At 39.0% G+C, this 17,722-nt stretch overlaps 1 protein-coding gene across 1 annotated transcript in view; it reads left to right on the top strand.

Annotated features, from left to right (window-relative positions):
- WNK3 (WNK lysine deficient protein kinase 3) overlaps positions 1 to 17,722 on the top strand; it is a 99,310-nt gene that overhangs the window by 29,156 nt on the left and 52,432 nt on the right. Inside the window, exons 3-9 of the mRNA XM_038748279.1 lie at positions 2,978 to 3,150; positions 6,492 to 6,712; positions 7,173 to 7,330; positions 9,762 to 9,850; positions 11,278 to 11,497; positions 12,336 to 12,630; positions 16,145 to 16,338. Coding sequence (XP_038604207.1) covers positions 2,978 to 3,150; positions 6,492 to 6,712; positions 7,173 to 7,330; positions 9,762 to 9,850; positions 11,278 to 11,497; positions 12,336 to 12,630; positions 16,145 to 16,338 — 1,350 coding nt within the window. The remainder of the gene's footprint in view (positions 1 to 2,977; positions 3,151 to 6,491; positions 6,713 to 7,172; positions 7,331 to 9,761; positions 9,851 to 11,277; positions 11,498 to 12,335; positions 12,631 to 16,144; positions 16,339 to 17,722) is intronic.

The following is a 17,722-nucleotide window of genomic DNA, read 5'->3' as shown; positions in this document are numbered from 1 at the left end:
GGACAGAGGAATTCTTCCTCTTCCTATCCTAATCTAACGAAAACCGAATTGGTGGCAAATCCTCTGGTAATGTCTTTTGGGACTTAAGATGTGGAAAAACAAATGGATTTCCACGTAAGGGTGGGTCACTTTCCAAAATCTTTATCGCACTTTCCAAATAAGTGCTTTGCACATAGTAAGCGCTTAACAAATACCAAATTATTATTATTATTATTATTATTATTAAATAGCCTTCCTGCTCTGAAATGTGGAGGGGAATCAACCTACTGGGATGGTTCCCAGCCCAACTCTGCAACAGAAAGGAAAGGACACCCCTTCCATCATGAGAGTCTACCTCTCCAAACAGTTTTCTGGGATTAATGAGAGCACTTTTACCCCTTCTGTCCACTCCTCCCATCTAGTCATACAGCCTTTGCTGACTTCCTAGTGCTCTTTGTTGTTTTTGCTGTGCGTTTGTTACTCCCACCCCAAGAGTATCATATTTATTGAGCACTTACTGTGTACGGAGCATTGTGCTTAGTGCCTGGGAGAGTGTATTGTAAGTAGTTAGTAACTAGTAGTTAGTATTATTAACATATTAGTAGACATGTTTCCTATAGCCCAGAGGAGTTCTCTCTTGCGAGACCATTTTTCTAAGCATCTCCCTCTAGGTTCTGTTGTTACATGTATGATACTTTTATTTCACATCCACAGAAATGAAAAAAATAAAATTAATCAGCAAGTAGTCAAAAATGGTTCAAAGTATCCTAATATATTTTCAACTACTTTCTTCAGGGTGCCTCATTCTTTTTGAAACACCGAGGTCAGATTATTGGACTACTATCTTTCTCTAAAGGCTGACTGTACCTGTCTTGTTTAATCTGTGATTTGCCACAGTTAGGATAAGTGAATTTAACTGGGCATATTTTTCTTACTAGATTGATCGGGAGATACTAAAATTTGTTTATTATTTTTCAAAGCAGGTCAGCTCATGATGTCATGAGTGGGTGGTTTCTTCCCAGCTTAATTATAGAAGCAGCTAACTACAGCTTATTAGTCATCGTAGTTTGGATAGAAAAATATTGCCATTCTCCTTGTTCCCAGTTTGCTCCTTTTGTACACTGTTGATTGTAGACACAGTGTTGCTGCTCATCTTCTTTCAGTAGTACATAATTGTCTTGACCATAGAAAATGTTTGCATTATCATTCCTATTGGCAATTCTCACCTTATTGGCTATCATGGGGAACTTCAGGTTTCTGTGCCCTAGGGTAGACAAAGAAATATTTAACATCTTAAAATGAATTCACACTCCATCTTATCCTAAAACTATTAGTAATATGAACTGTATGTAAATACCCATCTCTAACCAAGTAAAGCAAAAGCATCTTACCACTGGTCACAAGGTTCTCCACTAGCTCTCCTCATTGTATATATTGGGCTTTTCAATTATGTCAGTTAGGCTACAAGATGGGTTTTCTTTACACAATTTAGATTCAACACGATAGAAAATTAGGAAACAATTCTTCCCACAACATGCGACTGTCTTTGTATGTGATTCTCAAGTTGGTGCAAGTTAATTTGGTGTAGGATGAGAATTGTCAGCATTTGTCTGGTGTTAGTCAGGGTGTGATGCAACTTCCTGCCCAGGCTTTGTTTTAGAAAAAATGTAGTGTACCATTCAGTTCCTTGGGTTTCTTTGTATTTATGTAACTTTACAGGATTTAATAGAGTAAATGATTTTAATATCTTAATGTCTCTTCTAAACAGCTCCTGCGGAGAATGTCTACGAACACTTTTGTATCATACTCTCCCAAGCACTTAGTGCAATGATCTGCACACAGTAAGCACTCAATAAATACCATAGATTGACGGAGCAAAATAACAAGTAGTAAGGATGTAAAGCATTTTAATAGCAGTGGCTTTCATAGTAATAGAACCTCTAGCACAGTCAGCTTAGATGGTATCAAAGGTCACTCCTACTTAATTTTTCCAAAGCACGTTTTTCAGGAACACAACTACTGGCTAATAGTAGGAATGACTGTATATGTATAGTCAGTTTTATTGCCAATTATTTAGTCATAAATTTCATCCTGACATATTTGTGATTTTAGCTGTTATTTCCTTGTTCTTCCTCTTGTTCCCACTATTTGTAAATGCTCTGTCATCCCCGTCTCCCCTATTACATTGTGAGCCCTCTGAGGGAGGGAACGTTCATTTTGCTTCTGGTTTACTCTTCCAAGCCTTCAGTCCTGTGCACTCAGTAGGGGGTCAGTCAGTATCATTGATAGCAACCATAACTACATCCATCATTTTGTTGTGTAAAGAAATAGCCTCTGGAAGGAAAAACTTAAAAATGATGTCTTGACCCAGGCTATACATTTGTCAGGCTGATTGCACTAATAATTGTGGTATTTAAGACCTTACTCTGTGCCAAGCACTGTACTAACTGCTAAAGTAGATACAAGATAATCATGTCCCACATAGGGCTCGCAATCTAAATAAGAAGGGAGAACAGGTATTGAATCCTCATTTTGCAGTTGAAGGAACTAAGGCACAGAAAAGTCAAGTGACTTACCCAAAGTCACAGCAGACAAGTGGCAGAGCTAGGATTAGAACCCAGGTCCTCTGTCTCCCAGTTTCATGTTCTTTCCATTAGGCCATACTACTTTTTGTGGCCTACTGGCCATTAAACCACCAGAGGTATTTGAAGTGATGGTTTGCCAATTAAATTTTTGCCCAGCAGAAGGAAAATGAAGGAATTTGTCAGTGTATTTTGTTCTTTTGGAAGAAATCAGTCTAACAGTGAAACAGCCACCAGCTTGCTGAATTTAAGATGACTGATAACCTGAGTTACTCCCATGTTTAATAGTGTTGGTGCAGAAGATTTGGATTACTGCATATACAGTCTCTGAGAAAAAGAGTTGGCAGAAAAATCACTCCTTTGAATGTTCTTGGTGAAGCATGCATGAAGTTCTGTTCTCTCTTTCCCCATTTCAGGACAGGAAACTAACTAAAGCTGAGCAGCAAAGATTTAAAGAAGAAGCAGAGATGTTAAAGGGTCTCCAGCATCCCAATATTGTCCGTTTTTATGACTCCTGGGAATCCACAGTGAAAGGGAAAAAATGCATTGTTTTAGTAACCGAGCTGATGACATCAGGCACACTGAAGACGTAAGTTTATTGTATTTGGATGTGCCAAGTTCTTTTGCTGAATTTTTATGTTTATTTTGGGACCGTGAGAGAGTCCTGTTAAGTAGTATTTTGTGAACGTTTGTGTTGTGTGGTCATATTTCAAGCTGACTAGAAAACATAATGTTCAGGAAGTTTCTTTGAAAGTTGACAATTTTGAATAAGCAGGCTGTTCAATTATGATATTAGACTAATTGTAAGACATGTTAGATGGGTGTCACTCTTTAAAAACTGAGCTGCTTTTCTATATGCTTCTGAAATGAATCTTTACTGTATATGGTTTATTAGATCACCAAAAGGATTTGAAAGTAGAAATTTAATATTCCCATTTGCACCTTTGCATTATGAATCAAATGAGAGTTTTGAATACAAATGTTAATTACCCAATAGCATTTATTGAATGCCTGTTGTATTTGGTGCACCAAGCTAAATATTTGGAAGTGTTCAGTAGACTTAGATATAATAATAATAATAATGATGGCATTTATTAATCACTTACTATGTGCAAAGCACTGTTCTAAGCGCTGAGCACTGTGTATGATCCATTCTCTTAAGTATTTTACATTTTAGTGGTGACAGACACTAAAGTAAATTACAGATCCAAAGATGAGGTAAAAAGCGGTATTTTCTTAACTTAGTGCTTAAGTAATAGGGTGTGAATTATGTACAAAATTGATGTGGGAGTTTGTAAGTATTTAAATGCTTAGGGGGTACAATGATACTTAAGGCAGAATTGGGAATAAAAGTGGGATTAGAAAGTGTTAAAATTGTCTTCAATATGCATATTTAAGCAGAGAACATTGTAGGGAAGTCTAATAATTATCTTGCTCCTTGTGGTCTGATATATTTATTACCAGTAAATTCATTCCCTTCATCTTAGGGACTCTTGGTTCCTTCTTCCTTCTCTCCTCTCATATAAGGAAAGGTTGCTATCAGAGTTACCAGAATTAGCATCTACACAGGAAAACCTACAAATTTTTCCCTTTGATAAGTATCTATATGTAGATATATATCTGTCTTGGGGGGAGGAAAAAAAGGAGGATTTTTTGAATTGGTGGTACCTAAGGAATTTTTATCCAGGACTAGGGGTTAAGGTACCAGGGACTTAAGTTTAACAGCAGCTTTAACCTTGTAAGAAAGAGCAAAAAAGGATAAGAACTTGTCCTAGTTTCTCCCCACTTTGTCACCCTGCAACAAAACTTGCCTAATCTCATCCTGGGCCTCCAAATGTGTTCTTGGACATCCATTTTCCCTCCAACCATTAGGTTACCTGTTTTCTTTCCTTTTTCCTTCTATCACTTCATATTTTTTCTGATTCCTGTAAAACCACAGTATTAGAAGTGAGGGGGAAAAAAACCTTCAAAAACTGTTGCTGATCTACCTGCAGGTCATAATTACTTTGTATCTGGAAGAAAATGGTCCTTCTGTTTATTTCTCAGTCTCTTTCTCAGTCTCTTTTGCAGGCTCCTCCTCCCCCTCCCATCCTCTTACGGTGGGGGTTCCCCAAGGTTCAGTACTTGGTCCCCTTCTGTTCTCAATATACACTCACTCCCTTGGTGACCTCATTCGCTCCCATGGCTTCAACTATCATCTCTACGCTGATGACACCCAGATCTACATCTCTGCCCCCGCTCTCTCCCCCTCCCTCCAGGCTCGCATCTCCTCCTGCCTTCAGGACATCTCCATCTGGATGTCCGCCCGCCACCTAAAGCTCAACATGTCGAAGACTGAGCTCCTTGTCTTCCCTCCCAAACCTTGTCCTCTCCCTGACTTTCCCATCTCTGTTGACGGCACTACCATCCTTCCCGTCTCACAAGCCCGCAACCTTGGTGTCATCCTCGACTCTGCTCTCTCATTCACCCCTCACATCCAAGCCGTCACCAAAACCTGCCGGTCTCAGCTCCGCAACATTGCCAAGATCCGCCCTTTCCTCTCCATCCAAACTGCTACCCTGCTCATTCAAGCTCTCATCCTATCCCGTCTGGACTACTGCACTAGCCTTCTCTCTGATCTCCCATCCTCGTGTCTCTCTCCACTTCAATCCATACTTCATGCTGCTGCCCGGATTATCTTTGTCCAGAAACGCTCTGGACATATTACTCCCCTCCTCAAAAACCTCCAATGGCTACCGATCAATCTGCGCATCAGGCAGAAACTCCTCACCCTGGGCTTCAAGGCTCTCCATCACCTCGCCCCCTCCTACCTCACCTCCCTTCTCTCCTTCTACTGCCCAGCCCGCACCCTCCGCTCCTCCACCGCTAATCTCCTCACTGTACCTCGCTCTCGCCTGTCCCGCCATCGACCCCCGGCCCACGTCATCCCCCGGGCCTGGAATGCCCTCCCTCTGCCCATCCGCCAAGCTAGCTCTCTTCCTCCCTTCAAGGCCCTGCTGAGAGCTCACCTCCTCCAGGAGGCCTTCCCAGACTGAGCCCCTTCTTTCCTCTCCCCCTCGTCCCCCTCTCCATCCCCCCGTCTTACCTCCTTCCCTTCCCCACGGCACCTGTATATATGTATATATGGTTGTACATATTTATTACTCTATTTATTTATTTATTTATTTATTTATTTTACTTGTACATTTCTATCCTACTTATTTTATTTTGTTGGTATGTTTGGTTCTGTTCTCTGTCTCCCCCTTTTAGACTGTGAGCCCACTGTTGGGTAGGGACTGTCTCTATGTGATGCCAATTTGTACTCCCCAAGCGCTTAGTACAGTGCTCTGCACATAGTAAGCGCTCAATAAATACGATTGATTGATTGATTGATTGATTGATTTCCTCTTTTCCTTTTTGTAATATCGTTTCTTCTCCAGATACCCTCATATTGATCCATAGCTTTCTCTTTCCTTCCTTTCCCTGATATCACATTCTCCCCTTTCTCATGAGGATTTTCAGTGAGCATTTAAAATTTTTGAAGAGAAACTTTTTGAGCATTGAGGAGAGAAGATGATGAAGATCAGTGATTAATGTTATCTAAAAAAACGGGTGCAGTTTTTGGTCTGATAAATATGGTAAGCATTAGATTGGGAGATAAAGTTTTCCTGCTTTCAAAAGCATGAATTACTGTTCCAGAAAATGCCATTGCAATTGGTGGAAAATGGTTCACTTTGCCAGTGGAAAATGTTGGGAATAGTCCAAGTAGGAGTGAAAGAGCATCTACAAAAATATGGGTGAAAGTGACCCATCAGGCAATGAAAGCTAAAAGATATAAACCATTACATAAATTGTAGTTAATGGATAACTAGCCAGTTTGTTATTTAATATATTTTCAGAGCTCTTTGGTGTATGTTGTTCAAATCATGGCGATTTTGCTTCTCTGTATAGGTACTTAAAGCGATTTAAAGTCATGAAACCAAAGGTTTTAAGGAGTTGGTGCAGACAAATTTTAAAAGGACTGCAATTTTTGCACACAAGAACACCACCCATTATTCATCGGGACTTGAAGTGTGACAACATTTTCATTACTGGGCCCACTGGATCAGTGAAGATTGGAGACCTTGGACTAGCCACCTTAATGCGCACATCATTTGCTAAGAGTGTTATTGGTGATTAAGTTTTAATAATCTCTGTCATGGGGAAAGGGTTTTTTTGGAGGTAGTGGTAATGTGCTTAATTGGTTTTTAAAAAGCCGCAACTGGTTGCAGTTTTTCCTGTTGGATTCCCATTGTATTCTGTCTTGGACGCATTTATACATTTAAAAGGACTATTTAGTGAAAAGAATTTACCATTTAACTTCTGAAATGCATTGATAAAGAAAGGGAAAGGCAATTGAAACAGCTTTTAGCAACCAAAATTTTGAGCACTAAAAATCAATTCTGTCACTTGTAATATCAGAAACATTTAAGAGAATTCTGTGTTTCATAAAGCAAGAAGTAACTAGGAAGCAATTCTAAAGTAAGGGAATTTGCCTTTAGCAGAAGTATAACTAGAGTAAGTTTGTTGAAGGAAAAATTGCAGTTTGTTTTTGTTTGGTTTTCTTAATGGTCTTATTGGATATCTTTGAAGGAACCCCAGAATTTATGGCTCCTGAAATGTATGAAGAACATTATGATGAGTCGGTAGATGTTTATGCTTTTGGAATGTGCATGCTAGAAATGGCTACTTCTGAATACCCTTACTCTGAGTGCCAGAATGCTGCTCAAATCTACCGCAAAGTAACTAGTGTAAGTATAAATTGAATTTTTTCATTAGTGGAAACCTCACATTAGGGAAAAGTCATCTTTATTTAGTTGCTCCCTAAACTATAATGCACAGAGCCTGGCCATTTCTTCCGAAGAGAAGCAGCACGGCGGAAAGAGCGCAGAACTGGGAGTCGAGACCTGATTTCTGTTCCCAGCTCTGTCACTTGCCTGCTGTGCGACCTTAGGCAAGTCTCTGTGCCTCTTTCCTCATCTGTGAAATGAAGTACATATTCTCCCTCCTCCTTGGACTGTGAGCTCCATAGATACTGATTGTATCTACCTCAGCCCTTAGCACAACACTCGGCACATAGTAAGTGCGTAACGTAAATTACTATTATTTATTATGAAGATCCGTAAATTGCGAAGTAGCTCAGATCTATATAGTAAATTGTGTTCTGATAAAATTCACTGTGCATTGTGGGGGTGAAAAATATTGTGAATGCCTATAGAAATGTCTCGCTACTGCCTGTGAAGATCACCCCAATTGCAGACAGTTTTAAAGACAGATGGATATTGCTTTCATTAGATTATTTGGAAACTTTATAAACATGAACAGCTTGGAAAGTTTCATTGTAGAAACAGTTCTACTTTTTAAGTTTGTGATCATTTCAGAATGACTTGATTTGTTGCTGCAAGCATACAATGTCAAAAGCAAGATGAGCACCCAGAGGACTTTGGAAAAACCCAAATTTCCTAAGCCCAGGGATATAACTGGAAGCACTCCAGACTCTAAATCATAGGATGGCACTGACATACAAAGGCCTTCTGTATTATACCCTGAATTTGGGAGAGTTAGACTGATTATTAAGCAGATTTTATCTTCTTTATGCCATCTGGTGAATGCTACTCCTTAACTTGGTTATTTTTGTTCCTCCTAAACCAACATTTTGATTGTACCTTGCTCTTGATTCCTCCATTTCCATTCCCTCGCTCACATTGTTCCCCCATATTTGAGCTTCCCTTCCTGCCCCTCATCAGACCACAGCTATCCCCACATTCAATCTGCACATAGTAAACATTCAAACAGTGCTTGGCACATAGTAAGCGCCTAACAAACACCATCATTATTACTAATAAATACAGTTGATGGATTCAGTGTTCTCCAAAAATCGTACCTCCAGTAAGCCTTTCCCAGTTAATTTCCCAGCACCCTGAGGCATATCATCCCTTAAGCCAACTCTCACAATTATGCATTTGTTTATAGCCTCTATAGCATTCATGAATATATGTACTCATTTTTTTTTTAAATTTTGACTGCTCTAGTTGTAAATATTGTAAATATTTGTATGTTTGTCTTCTCCAATAGTGTGTAAGCTCCTTTTGGGCAGGGAGCTTCCCAAACACCTTAGTACAGTGCACTACACCAAATGGGTACTCCATTATTGTTGCTTCTATCACCACTCATGGTTGCTGCAGCAACCATAAATTGGAGTTTTGTGGACTGGGTAATTGGGATCATCAATTGATCAGGCTTACTGAGAGCAGGGTGTTTAGGAAAGTCTACTGAAAACAATAGCACTGTCCTCCATCCCAGCGTTTAATATAGTGCTGCCACAGAGTAAGCGCTTAACAAATGCCATAATTATTATTATGAGCATTTAAGTAGATTCAAGCTGATCAGATCAGACACAGTCCATTTCCCACATCATCATCATCAATCATATTTATTGAGCGCTTACTATGTGCAGAGCACTGTACTAAGCGCTTGGGAAGTACAAATCGGCAACATATAGAGACAGTCCCTACCCAACAGTGGGCTCACAATCTTAAACCCTATTTTACAGGTGAAGTAATTGAGGCATGGAGAAGTTAAGTGATTTGACTTAAGTGGTGGAGCCAGAATTAGAACTCAGGTTCTAAAGTTTACTTATGTTTTACCCTACAGAAGACAAAATGTCTATAAGAGGGAAAAATGCCAAATCCTCAAAGCAGTAGGATCAGAGAATGAAAGCAAAGGTGTAAATGTAGGATTACTTCTTATATTAGAATGATTTTACTCAATTTTTATTTTAATTATTCATGATATTTGTCAAGCATTTACTTGGTATCAAACACTGTGCTGGGGTAGGGAAGAAACAATCAGACCTGACATAGACCCTGACCCTCATGAAGTTCACATTATAGTCTCTTTTATTCTGTGTAAATTGAAGTATAGTTTGGTGATAATGATAGTGTAAATGTTCTAAAGTTGATAGCTGTGCCAAATATTCACTAAATGGATGCTTGTAGCCACCCCAAGGGATGTGTAGATATAGAATAGAATATTCTGAAGGATTCTGTGGAGTGTGAATCTGTTTATTTTTCAAGAATTTCTATTTTGCTTTTACTTATTTTTCATATTAAAGTAATCTCCCATTGATCTGGATTTTTGATTAATTACTGAGCACAACCAACTCCTCTGTTTTCCATCCAGGGAATTAAACCAGCAAGTTTCAACAAGGTAACTGATCCTGAAGTGAAAGAAATCATTGAAGGATGTATTCGTCAAAATAAATCTGAAAGGTAACTGTAAATGTTCTCTGTCTAATATACTTTGTATAATAGACTCAGTAGCCCCTAATCCACATTTAGCAATCCTTTTTGTACTGTGAAGCACTGTGAGATTTTGGTAATAAAAAGTGTATTTATATAGAATGTTATGTAATCTCAGATTTTCTCTTATGTGTTCAGTTTCTAACTGAAATTAGGAAACTTTTGAATGTGATGCAGCAGTTGGAACTCTTTGACCATCTCTCTAGGTGATAACATTTTTTTTTTTAAAGGCAGTACATAAAAGCATCTTACCAGAAATGCCTTTCATTCTAGACTGTGAGCCCACTGTTGGGTAGGGACCGTCTTTATATGTTGCCAACTTGTACTTCCCAAGCGCTTAGTACAATGCCCTGCACACAGTAAGCACTCAGTAAATATGATTGAATGAATGAATAGTGAGGATTCATTCAAGAGCAGTGAGCATTTTTATTTTAATTCATATTTTTTATTTTTATTAAAATGGTTTTTTGCCTTGATTCCCTTAAGGAAATTTATTCCTTAAGGGAATAAATGAATTTACATTTTCCAAACCCAAACCCAAGGTGTGTGAACTACTGCCACTTCCATGACAGTCTTTTGATAATGCCAACCCCTTTCTGGTATTTTTTCTTCCTAAGAATGGTTGATAGAAATATTTCCATCATTAGCTCCCATTTTGATGGTTAGCATGTGTTTGTATTTAAGAACATTTGAGGATCCAGATCTTCTAGACTGTAAGCTCCTTGTGGGCAAGGAACATATCTAGCCAACTTGTTATATTGTACTCTCCCAAGCACTTAGTACAGTGTCGTGCACAGTCAGCTCTCAATAAATATGATTGATCCTGAAGTGTTTCTATATTTTGAACACTAGAAAAGCTGCTTAAGCAGATAAAATAAACAGATCTAGATCTTGTCATACCTACCAAATTCTTTCCATTTGAGTCTTAATACGAGTGACCCTGAACAAGTTTGCCCATACATACTTCTAGAGTTTCAGTGACTCTCATAAATTCCAAAATTGTATTCTCCCTCTCCTATGAGAGATCTGAATAGAACTTGTTCTCTTAGAGTGATTAGTTGATCAAGAATTTGTTGTCTAAGCTCCAGTTCCTAATAGTCTAAGCCAATCTAATTTAACTATTTATTATGTGCATTATTTTTATCACCACCTTTACTGTTTCTCAAATCTGCTAACGTACTTTTCAATTTATGTTCAAGAAGTTGAGTTTATTTGCAAAAGGTCCGTTTGAGTCTCTTCTGTGTTCCAACAGAATTTCTTTCATTTGAGCCAAGGGGATTCACGGTTCTATTAAAAAATGAAAACAAGGACTTGTTACTCTATGATAAACACTAATCAAAGTAGATAATTCTCCTTGTTTTGAGGCGTTGTAACATATCACCTCTTATATTTATTAGGTTATCCATCAAAGATCTATTAAATCACGCATTTTTTGCTGAAGATACAGGACTGAGAGTGGAATTAGCAGAGGAAGATGATTGTCTCAATTCTTCCTTAGCTTTGAGGCTCTGGGTGGAAGACCCTAAAAAGCTCAAAGGCAAGCACAAAGACAATGAAGCAATTGAATTCAGTTTTAATTTAGAAACTGATGTTCCTGAAGAGGTAGCCTATGAAATGGTAAGCTAATTCCTATTGTTTCATTATGGAGTTAATTCTAGGCAGCAGATTAAAAGTGAAGTTTTAGTGGTTAGTTTTTTAGTTTGAAAATTAAAACTGAAAAGTCACCCTTTTCAGTACAAATAGATTTAGCAGAATAAAATTAAACCCTTGATTTTTTTTTTTTTTGAATGTTTTCCATGGCATATTTTTAAGCATTCACCAGACTTGAGCCTGCCTTATTGCTGACATTGTCCTATGTTTCAACCTCAATTAGCTCAAAACTACAAGTTTCTCCAAGTTCACTTGTTTGGATTGTTTTTTCCACTACTGGTCTCCTCTTGTGCCTAAATGAGGCTCAAGCTGCTTCCCCTATTTTTAACAACTATTATTTTGCATGGTCTCTTTCATTATTGCAGGGAATAGAGAGACTTTCCTGAAGGACCAAACTGAGGAAAAGGGCATATCTTTCTTTAAAGATCTGTTCTCTTTCATAAGTAAACTGTAGGTTATTTTTTCTAACATGGGTATTTCTTTATATCTGTTCCACCAGACTGGAATCACTTTGTCATAATTTAGAATTACCAAAAGCAAAGTTGATTTTGATTCCTGTCAGAAGGGATAATTGCTGAACAGTTTTAATCTAGGGTTTCACTTGATGATTTGAGTGGAGGTAGGATTGCTGGATTTAGCTAAATTTCCTTAAACTGTTCTATTTTGCTCTACAGAAAAGCCTTTTGTTTATTTCCTTCTATGTTAGAGGGATTAATGTTGAATGCACCTAATGGTTTTTAATTCTTCCAGACAAAATATCTAATGTTTGAGATGAACTGCTTTTTTTTCTTTTGCTCCCCCTCAGGTAAAGTCCGGCTTTTTCCATGAAAGTGATTCCAAAGGGGTTGCCAAGTCCATCAGGGATCGAGTTGCCCTGATAAAGAAGACAAGGGAGAGGAAGCAAGCAGGGTATTTGGAAGAGCGGAGGGATTCTCAGTGTAAACTTGTGGGGACTGTCCTTCAACAACCAAATACGTCCCTTCCTGCACCCTCCCAACATGGGGTTACTGAGTGCGAAGAGACTGAAGTTGATCAGCATGTACGACAACAGCTTCTGCAACAGAAACAGCAGCCACTGCAGCACTGTTCGTCTGTCACAGGTAAATGAAACGTCATCTCTTCCGATCAAAGGACGGTTTAAGGGTACTATTTAAGATTCTGTGCTGCATCCAGCCTGTAAACAGCTATTTACTTGGAAATTAGACCATCAAAGGGGTTGGTCTCCTTTGAAATGGGGAAAAAAAAAGGTAAATTGAAGAAACTGGAATAAATAAAAATAAATGTTCCTGCTCTGACACATTTATAAGTGGGATATTAATATTCAATCTTCTTGAAATTACCAGAAACTTATTCATAGTAACAAGTGAACCTTAGGGGGAGATTTAATAGAGATTAAAGAGAATGTTACAAGCACTGGAAAAATGCAAACATTTTTTGCCAGGCTGGCAGAAAGCATATATAATTCATTACTATGGGAAATTTGCAAGCAGGAAATACAAATTGCTTCAAGAGAGTCCAGATAAAATTAAAGGTCCATGGATTAGAGCACCATAATATTTTATTAGAGGAAAAAAATGAGGGCTGTCGGAAGGTAAGAGTCTAATCCGAAGAGAACTTCTCCCAGCATTCTTGGTTGCCATTATATTGGAGGTATAGTATTGTGTTGAATGGACCACTGATTTCACCTACTATGTTACTGTTTATGTTCTCAGCTTCTAAAGCGAAAGTGTCAATCGGATGAGAACCAAATTGGGTCTTGTAGGTTAGCTAATAATAGGGACAAACAGTGAGAACCTGTGGAAAAGTAGGAGCAGGGGAGAAGAGATTGCTTTGCTTAATGTACAAAAATTTAGAAAAAGGAGTTTTCTATTCTTATCGGCGCTGGCTGTCAGCTTCACCAGAAGAATAGCTTTAGCACTTGAGTATTTCAGTGTATCGAATGAGTGAAAGGAATGTATATGTGCGATAGAGGGAAGGTATATGTTGAAAAGCTTATGATCAATCCTATTTATTGAGTACTTACTGTGTGCAAAGCACTGTACTAAGTGCTTGGGAGGGCATGGTAAAACAGAGTTGGTAAGCGTATTCTCTGCCTACAATGAGCTTAGAGTCTAGAAAATCTGGATGCTGAGATGTTTAGACACATGTTATCTGTCAAAATGGGAGCTAGTGCTTGCCCACAAGGAGCTTGGAAGGAGGCTGGGAAAAAGGGAAGGAACTACTACTTTGGGTGAAATTTTGAGACCTCAGAGATAGTTTCTGTAAAAGGGCAACAATTCCAATATTCAGGCATTTAAAATGGGTTTCTTATAACTAACATCTTTTCAGTGAAATGAGCTCCAATTGCCATTTTCTTTTTGGACTGTATCCCTTTAGTAAAATCATCATCATCAATCATATTTATTGAGCGCTTACTGTGTGCAGAGCACCGTACTAAGCGCTTGGGAAGTACAAGTTGGCAACATAAAATACTGCTAGGTGATTAGTTCCATCTCTGGGACTGTCTGAATTTATAATGTTGCATCCACTCCATCAGTGGAATGGAATTTAGTACTTACTGAATGCAGAGAACTGTATTTGAAGTGTGAGAGAAAGTAGATATTCCTGTCTTCAAAGGTACTTAAGTACAGCAGGGGAGACGTACAGTAAAATAAATTACAGGTTGAGGAAGCAACCACATTTAACGATTTGTCTATAAAAGCTGTGGGGATAAGAGTTCACAGGTGACAGCAGGGAAGGAAAATAGGATGGGGGAGATGAACAAATAGACAGGGAAGGCTTCCTGGTGGAGATGTAATTTTAGAGGGCATTGAAAATAGCTGTAGTTTGTCAGATGTGAAGTGGGAAGGTTCCAGGCAGAAAGGAGGATGGGACTCAAGGGTGGACAGCAAGAAAGATGAAACCAAGGCACAGTGAATAGCTAGCACATTGCACATCATGAGTGCTTAGTGAATGCCTTAATAATATTTAAAATTCAGAATATGTAGAGTTTTTTTTAATTATTTGGGAAGGTAAGATGGTTCCCTGTCAGTTACCTGCTAGAATTTTATCTTAATTCTAAACAGAAGCCTGCTACCTTTTCCTCTGAAATAAGCACCGACAATGCCTTTTAGAAGAATAAAAATTTGAGTGCTCATTGTTTATTTGGTGGATTTCAGCATCTACATAACTTTGTGTTTTCTGAAATGGCGTTGATGTACTAGGACAATTCCAGTAAGCAAAATTTGTCTAACAGAAAAAATACCAACATAACTGACTGCCCATAAAAAAAACACAACAATTTGTTTTCATTTGGTATTATGAAGAGCAAAATGATGCTGTAAAATCAGAGGTTGGGAAAGGCAGGGTTTATGACACCCCAGGTACTGGAAAGCACTGTAAGCTGTACAGCCATTGTTGTAAAAGATGGACAGATAGTAAGAACTGGTGGGGAAGCAGCAAGGAACAGTGAGCGGCAGCAGCAGCAGGACTTGTTTATTTGTTCTATTTGTTCATCTCCCCCATCCTATTTTCCTTCCCTGCTGTCACCTGTGAACAGCATGAAGGCAGGACTGACTGGAGACATCTGTGGCTGCCCTGAAATGGGGGGAAAAATGAGCGACTTCCCCTCTCCCCCTGATCCATATGTCATTTTGGAAGTGTCTTGGGGTGACAGGGGAGGCCTGATGCACTCTCATTACTCTAGACCTATTGCATCCTCTCCTAGGTTCCTGTTGACCTAAGTACCACTACCGAAGGTCAGGTGTTTTTTACTTTTTAATTACTTGCTACCTCATCTCGCTGGCTGTCTGAAACTAGGCTTGTGCACAAGCCTGCTGCATTGGAGCTGCTGTTTTCTCACCAGAAAGTTTCCTTCCTTCAATCATTTCCTCTGTGTTTGGGTTATGAGGAGAAAGCCGGTGACTAGTGGGTGGGCCAGAGGGGGAAGGGCACGCTTCAGGTGAAGCCTTCAGACTGCAGTGGTGGTTTCTAAAAGGGATGAAAATTTCTGCCCTGAACAACAAAATAGCTTTTTAAATTATCCGACTTTAGTTTATAAAAATGAAGATAACCAAAAACAGCATAGTGATTCTGTAAAGATCTGAGTGAAACCTTAAAGGATCAGAATACAAGATTTAAGTTGAAAATCACTCTACTAGACGTGATTATCTAAGCCTGAAATGAAGGTAACTTTCCTTTTTTTTTCTCAACCCTCCTATTATTTCTTCACTGCAGGAAAATCGTAATTTCTTTCACAGGAGTTATATGATGCTCTGTAAACAAGAGACTATTACAATGTTTCATTGAAGGATCAAAGATGAGAACAAGATTTCAAGTTTAAGGGTATCTTAGGGACTTTTAGTGCTGCAGTATATTGGGTAGAAATAAAATGGGTGGCAAAGAAACTGACTTGCGTGATTGTTTATTTTCAGGTTTGCCCTCTTCAGGTTTTTGTCCCATCACAATGCTCTCGTTTTGGAGACTGAAGGACATTTTCAGATTATAATATAGCTTTTGCTATCTCCAGATATAAACATATTTTTACTTTGAGTAAAACCATTTTCAATTATTGGAGAACCATTTAATATTGTATTTATTGCCTTTCCATATTCCTTTTGACTTATTTCCTAATAGCTGACAACTTGTCTGAGTTGGGACCTGGATCAGCTGTTGTTTCTGATGTTTCAAGTCAACACAACGTAACCTATTCCTCAGAACAGACTAAAGGCCCTCAACAAGCATCTAACGTGGTACAGGCTGAAACCAGCCTTCCGGGACATCTTTACTCCTCCCAGCAACTAGTAGGACATTACCAACAAGTTTCTGGGGTAAGGTGAATTCCAGCTTGTGGCACTTAAATCTAGATACTGATCTGTGTATTAATCATGAATGGTAAAGTCTTTCGTTTTTGTGTTTTCTGTTTTGTGGGGTATTTTTTGTTGGTTTTCTTTTTTTTTTTTTTTTTTTTTTGCTGTTGCTTTAAATCAGGTACCACAACAACCCAATCTTGCTCATATTCAGACTTTGCCACTGGTGCAGAGTCAGGACAAAAATGTGCCTGTACCTGGTTTTGCACCACCGGTTGTGTCACAATCTCAGGTTTCACCAATCCAACAGTTCTCCCAGGTAATGGTAAGGTTGGTCAGAGGTTCTATACTTTAAACAGGTTTAACATTTATTATAGCGTCCAACTGATGTAAGGTCAGGCTTTTTCATAAACCTAGTTCTGGTAATGGTCTATGAAAGTTGGCTCTAGTGAAGCTTCACTACTAATAAGTACCTGCAATCTTGGCTAGCACTAGTGTTGCACAACAGTTTTAGAATGATTGAGGTCTATTTTGAATGATATAATTTTGTTTCTTTGCCCTTCAAGGCTTGAATCTAAGATGAGTTGAATGGAATTGGCTTTTAAGTTCCATCTATATAGAATATTTGACCCTTCAAAGGCCTTAAACATTTGGGGCAGAGGGGCCAAACTCTGGGGCTGTCAATCGTAAATTATAATCATAATGTTAAGTGCTTACTGTGTGCCAGCTACTGTACTAAGTGCTGGAGTAGATACAGGCTAATCAGATTGGGCACAGTCCCTGCCCCACATAGGGCTCACAGTCCTAATCACCATTTTACAGGTGAGGTAACTGAGGCAGAGAGAAGTTTGGTGACTCGGTTCAGGTCACACAGCAGACAAGTGACAGAGGCCACGCTATCCACTAGGCCTATCCACTAGGCCAAGCTACTTTTCAGTTGTATTCTTTATTCTCTATTTTCTATTGTATTGCTTCTGCTCTTATCTGCAGAGTCCTTTAGGGAGAGAACCCAACTCAGGGGTGAGGAAATATGGTCTCAAGGGGCTGGAGGAACCTTTGGGTTGGGGAAAATGAAGCTTCCAGTCATCCTGTCTATTCTATATGTGGACCTGCTCTGTATAAATAGGGGGAACCTAAACTGGGTCCCAGGGACCTATATGGCTAACAAACTTCCTCAGGGTTTTTGGCATTAGACTTGTCAGTTAATAGCGTTTCATCAAAAATCCTAGCTACTGTTTCTCCTGAACAAGGCCGAGAGGCTCCTCTGTCAGTACTAGGGACTAGCCCCAGTAAAACCCTTCTCAGCCCATCCTCAGGCTCATTGCTCATGGGGCAATTAGGAGATAGAGGCCTGTAGTAGGGTGTGTTTGTGCGTTCAGCTTGTCGACCACTGACATAAGTAGTA

Source organism: Tachyglossus aculeatus, chromosome 6, assembly GCF_015852505.1.
Source record: "Tachyglossus aculeatus isolate mTacAcu1 chromosome 6, mTacAcu1.pri, whole genome shotgun sequence".
NCBI lineage: Eukaryota > Metazoa > Chordata > Mammalia > Monotremata > Tachyglossidae > Tachyglossus > Tachyglossus aculeatus.
The sequence above is the reverse complement of the archived record's forward strand: the minus strand, read 5'-3'. Positions and strand labels throughout refer to the sequence as shown.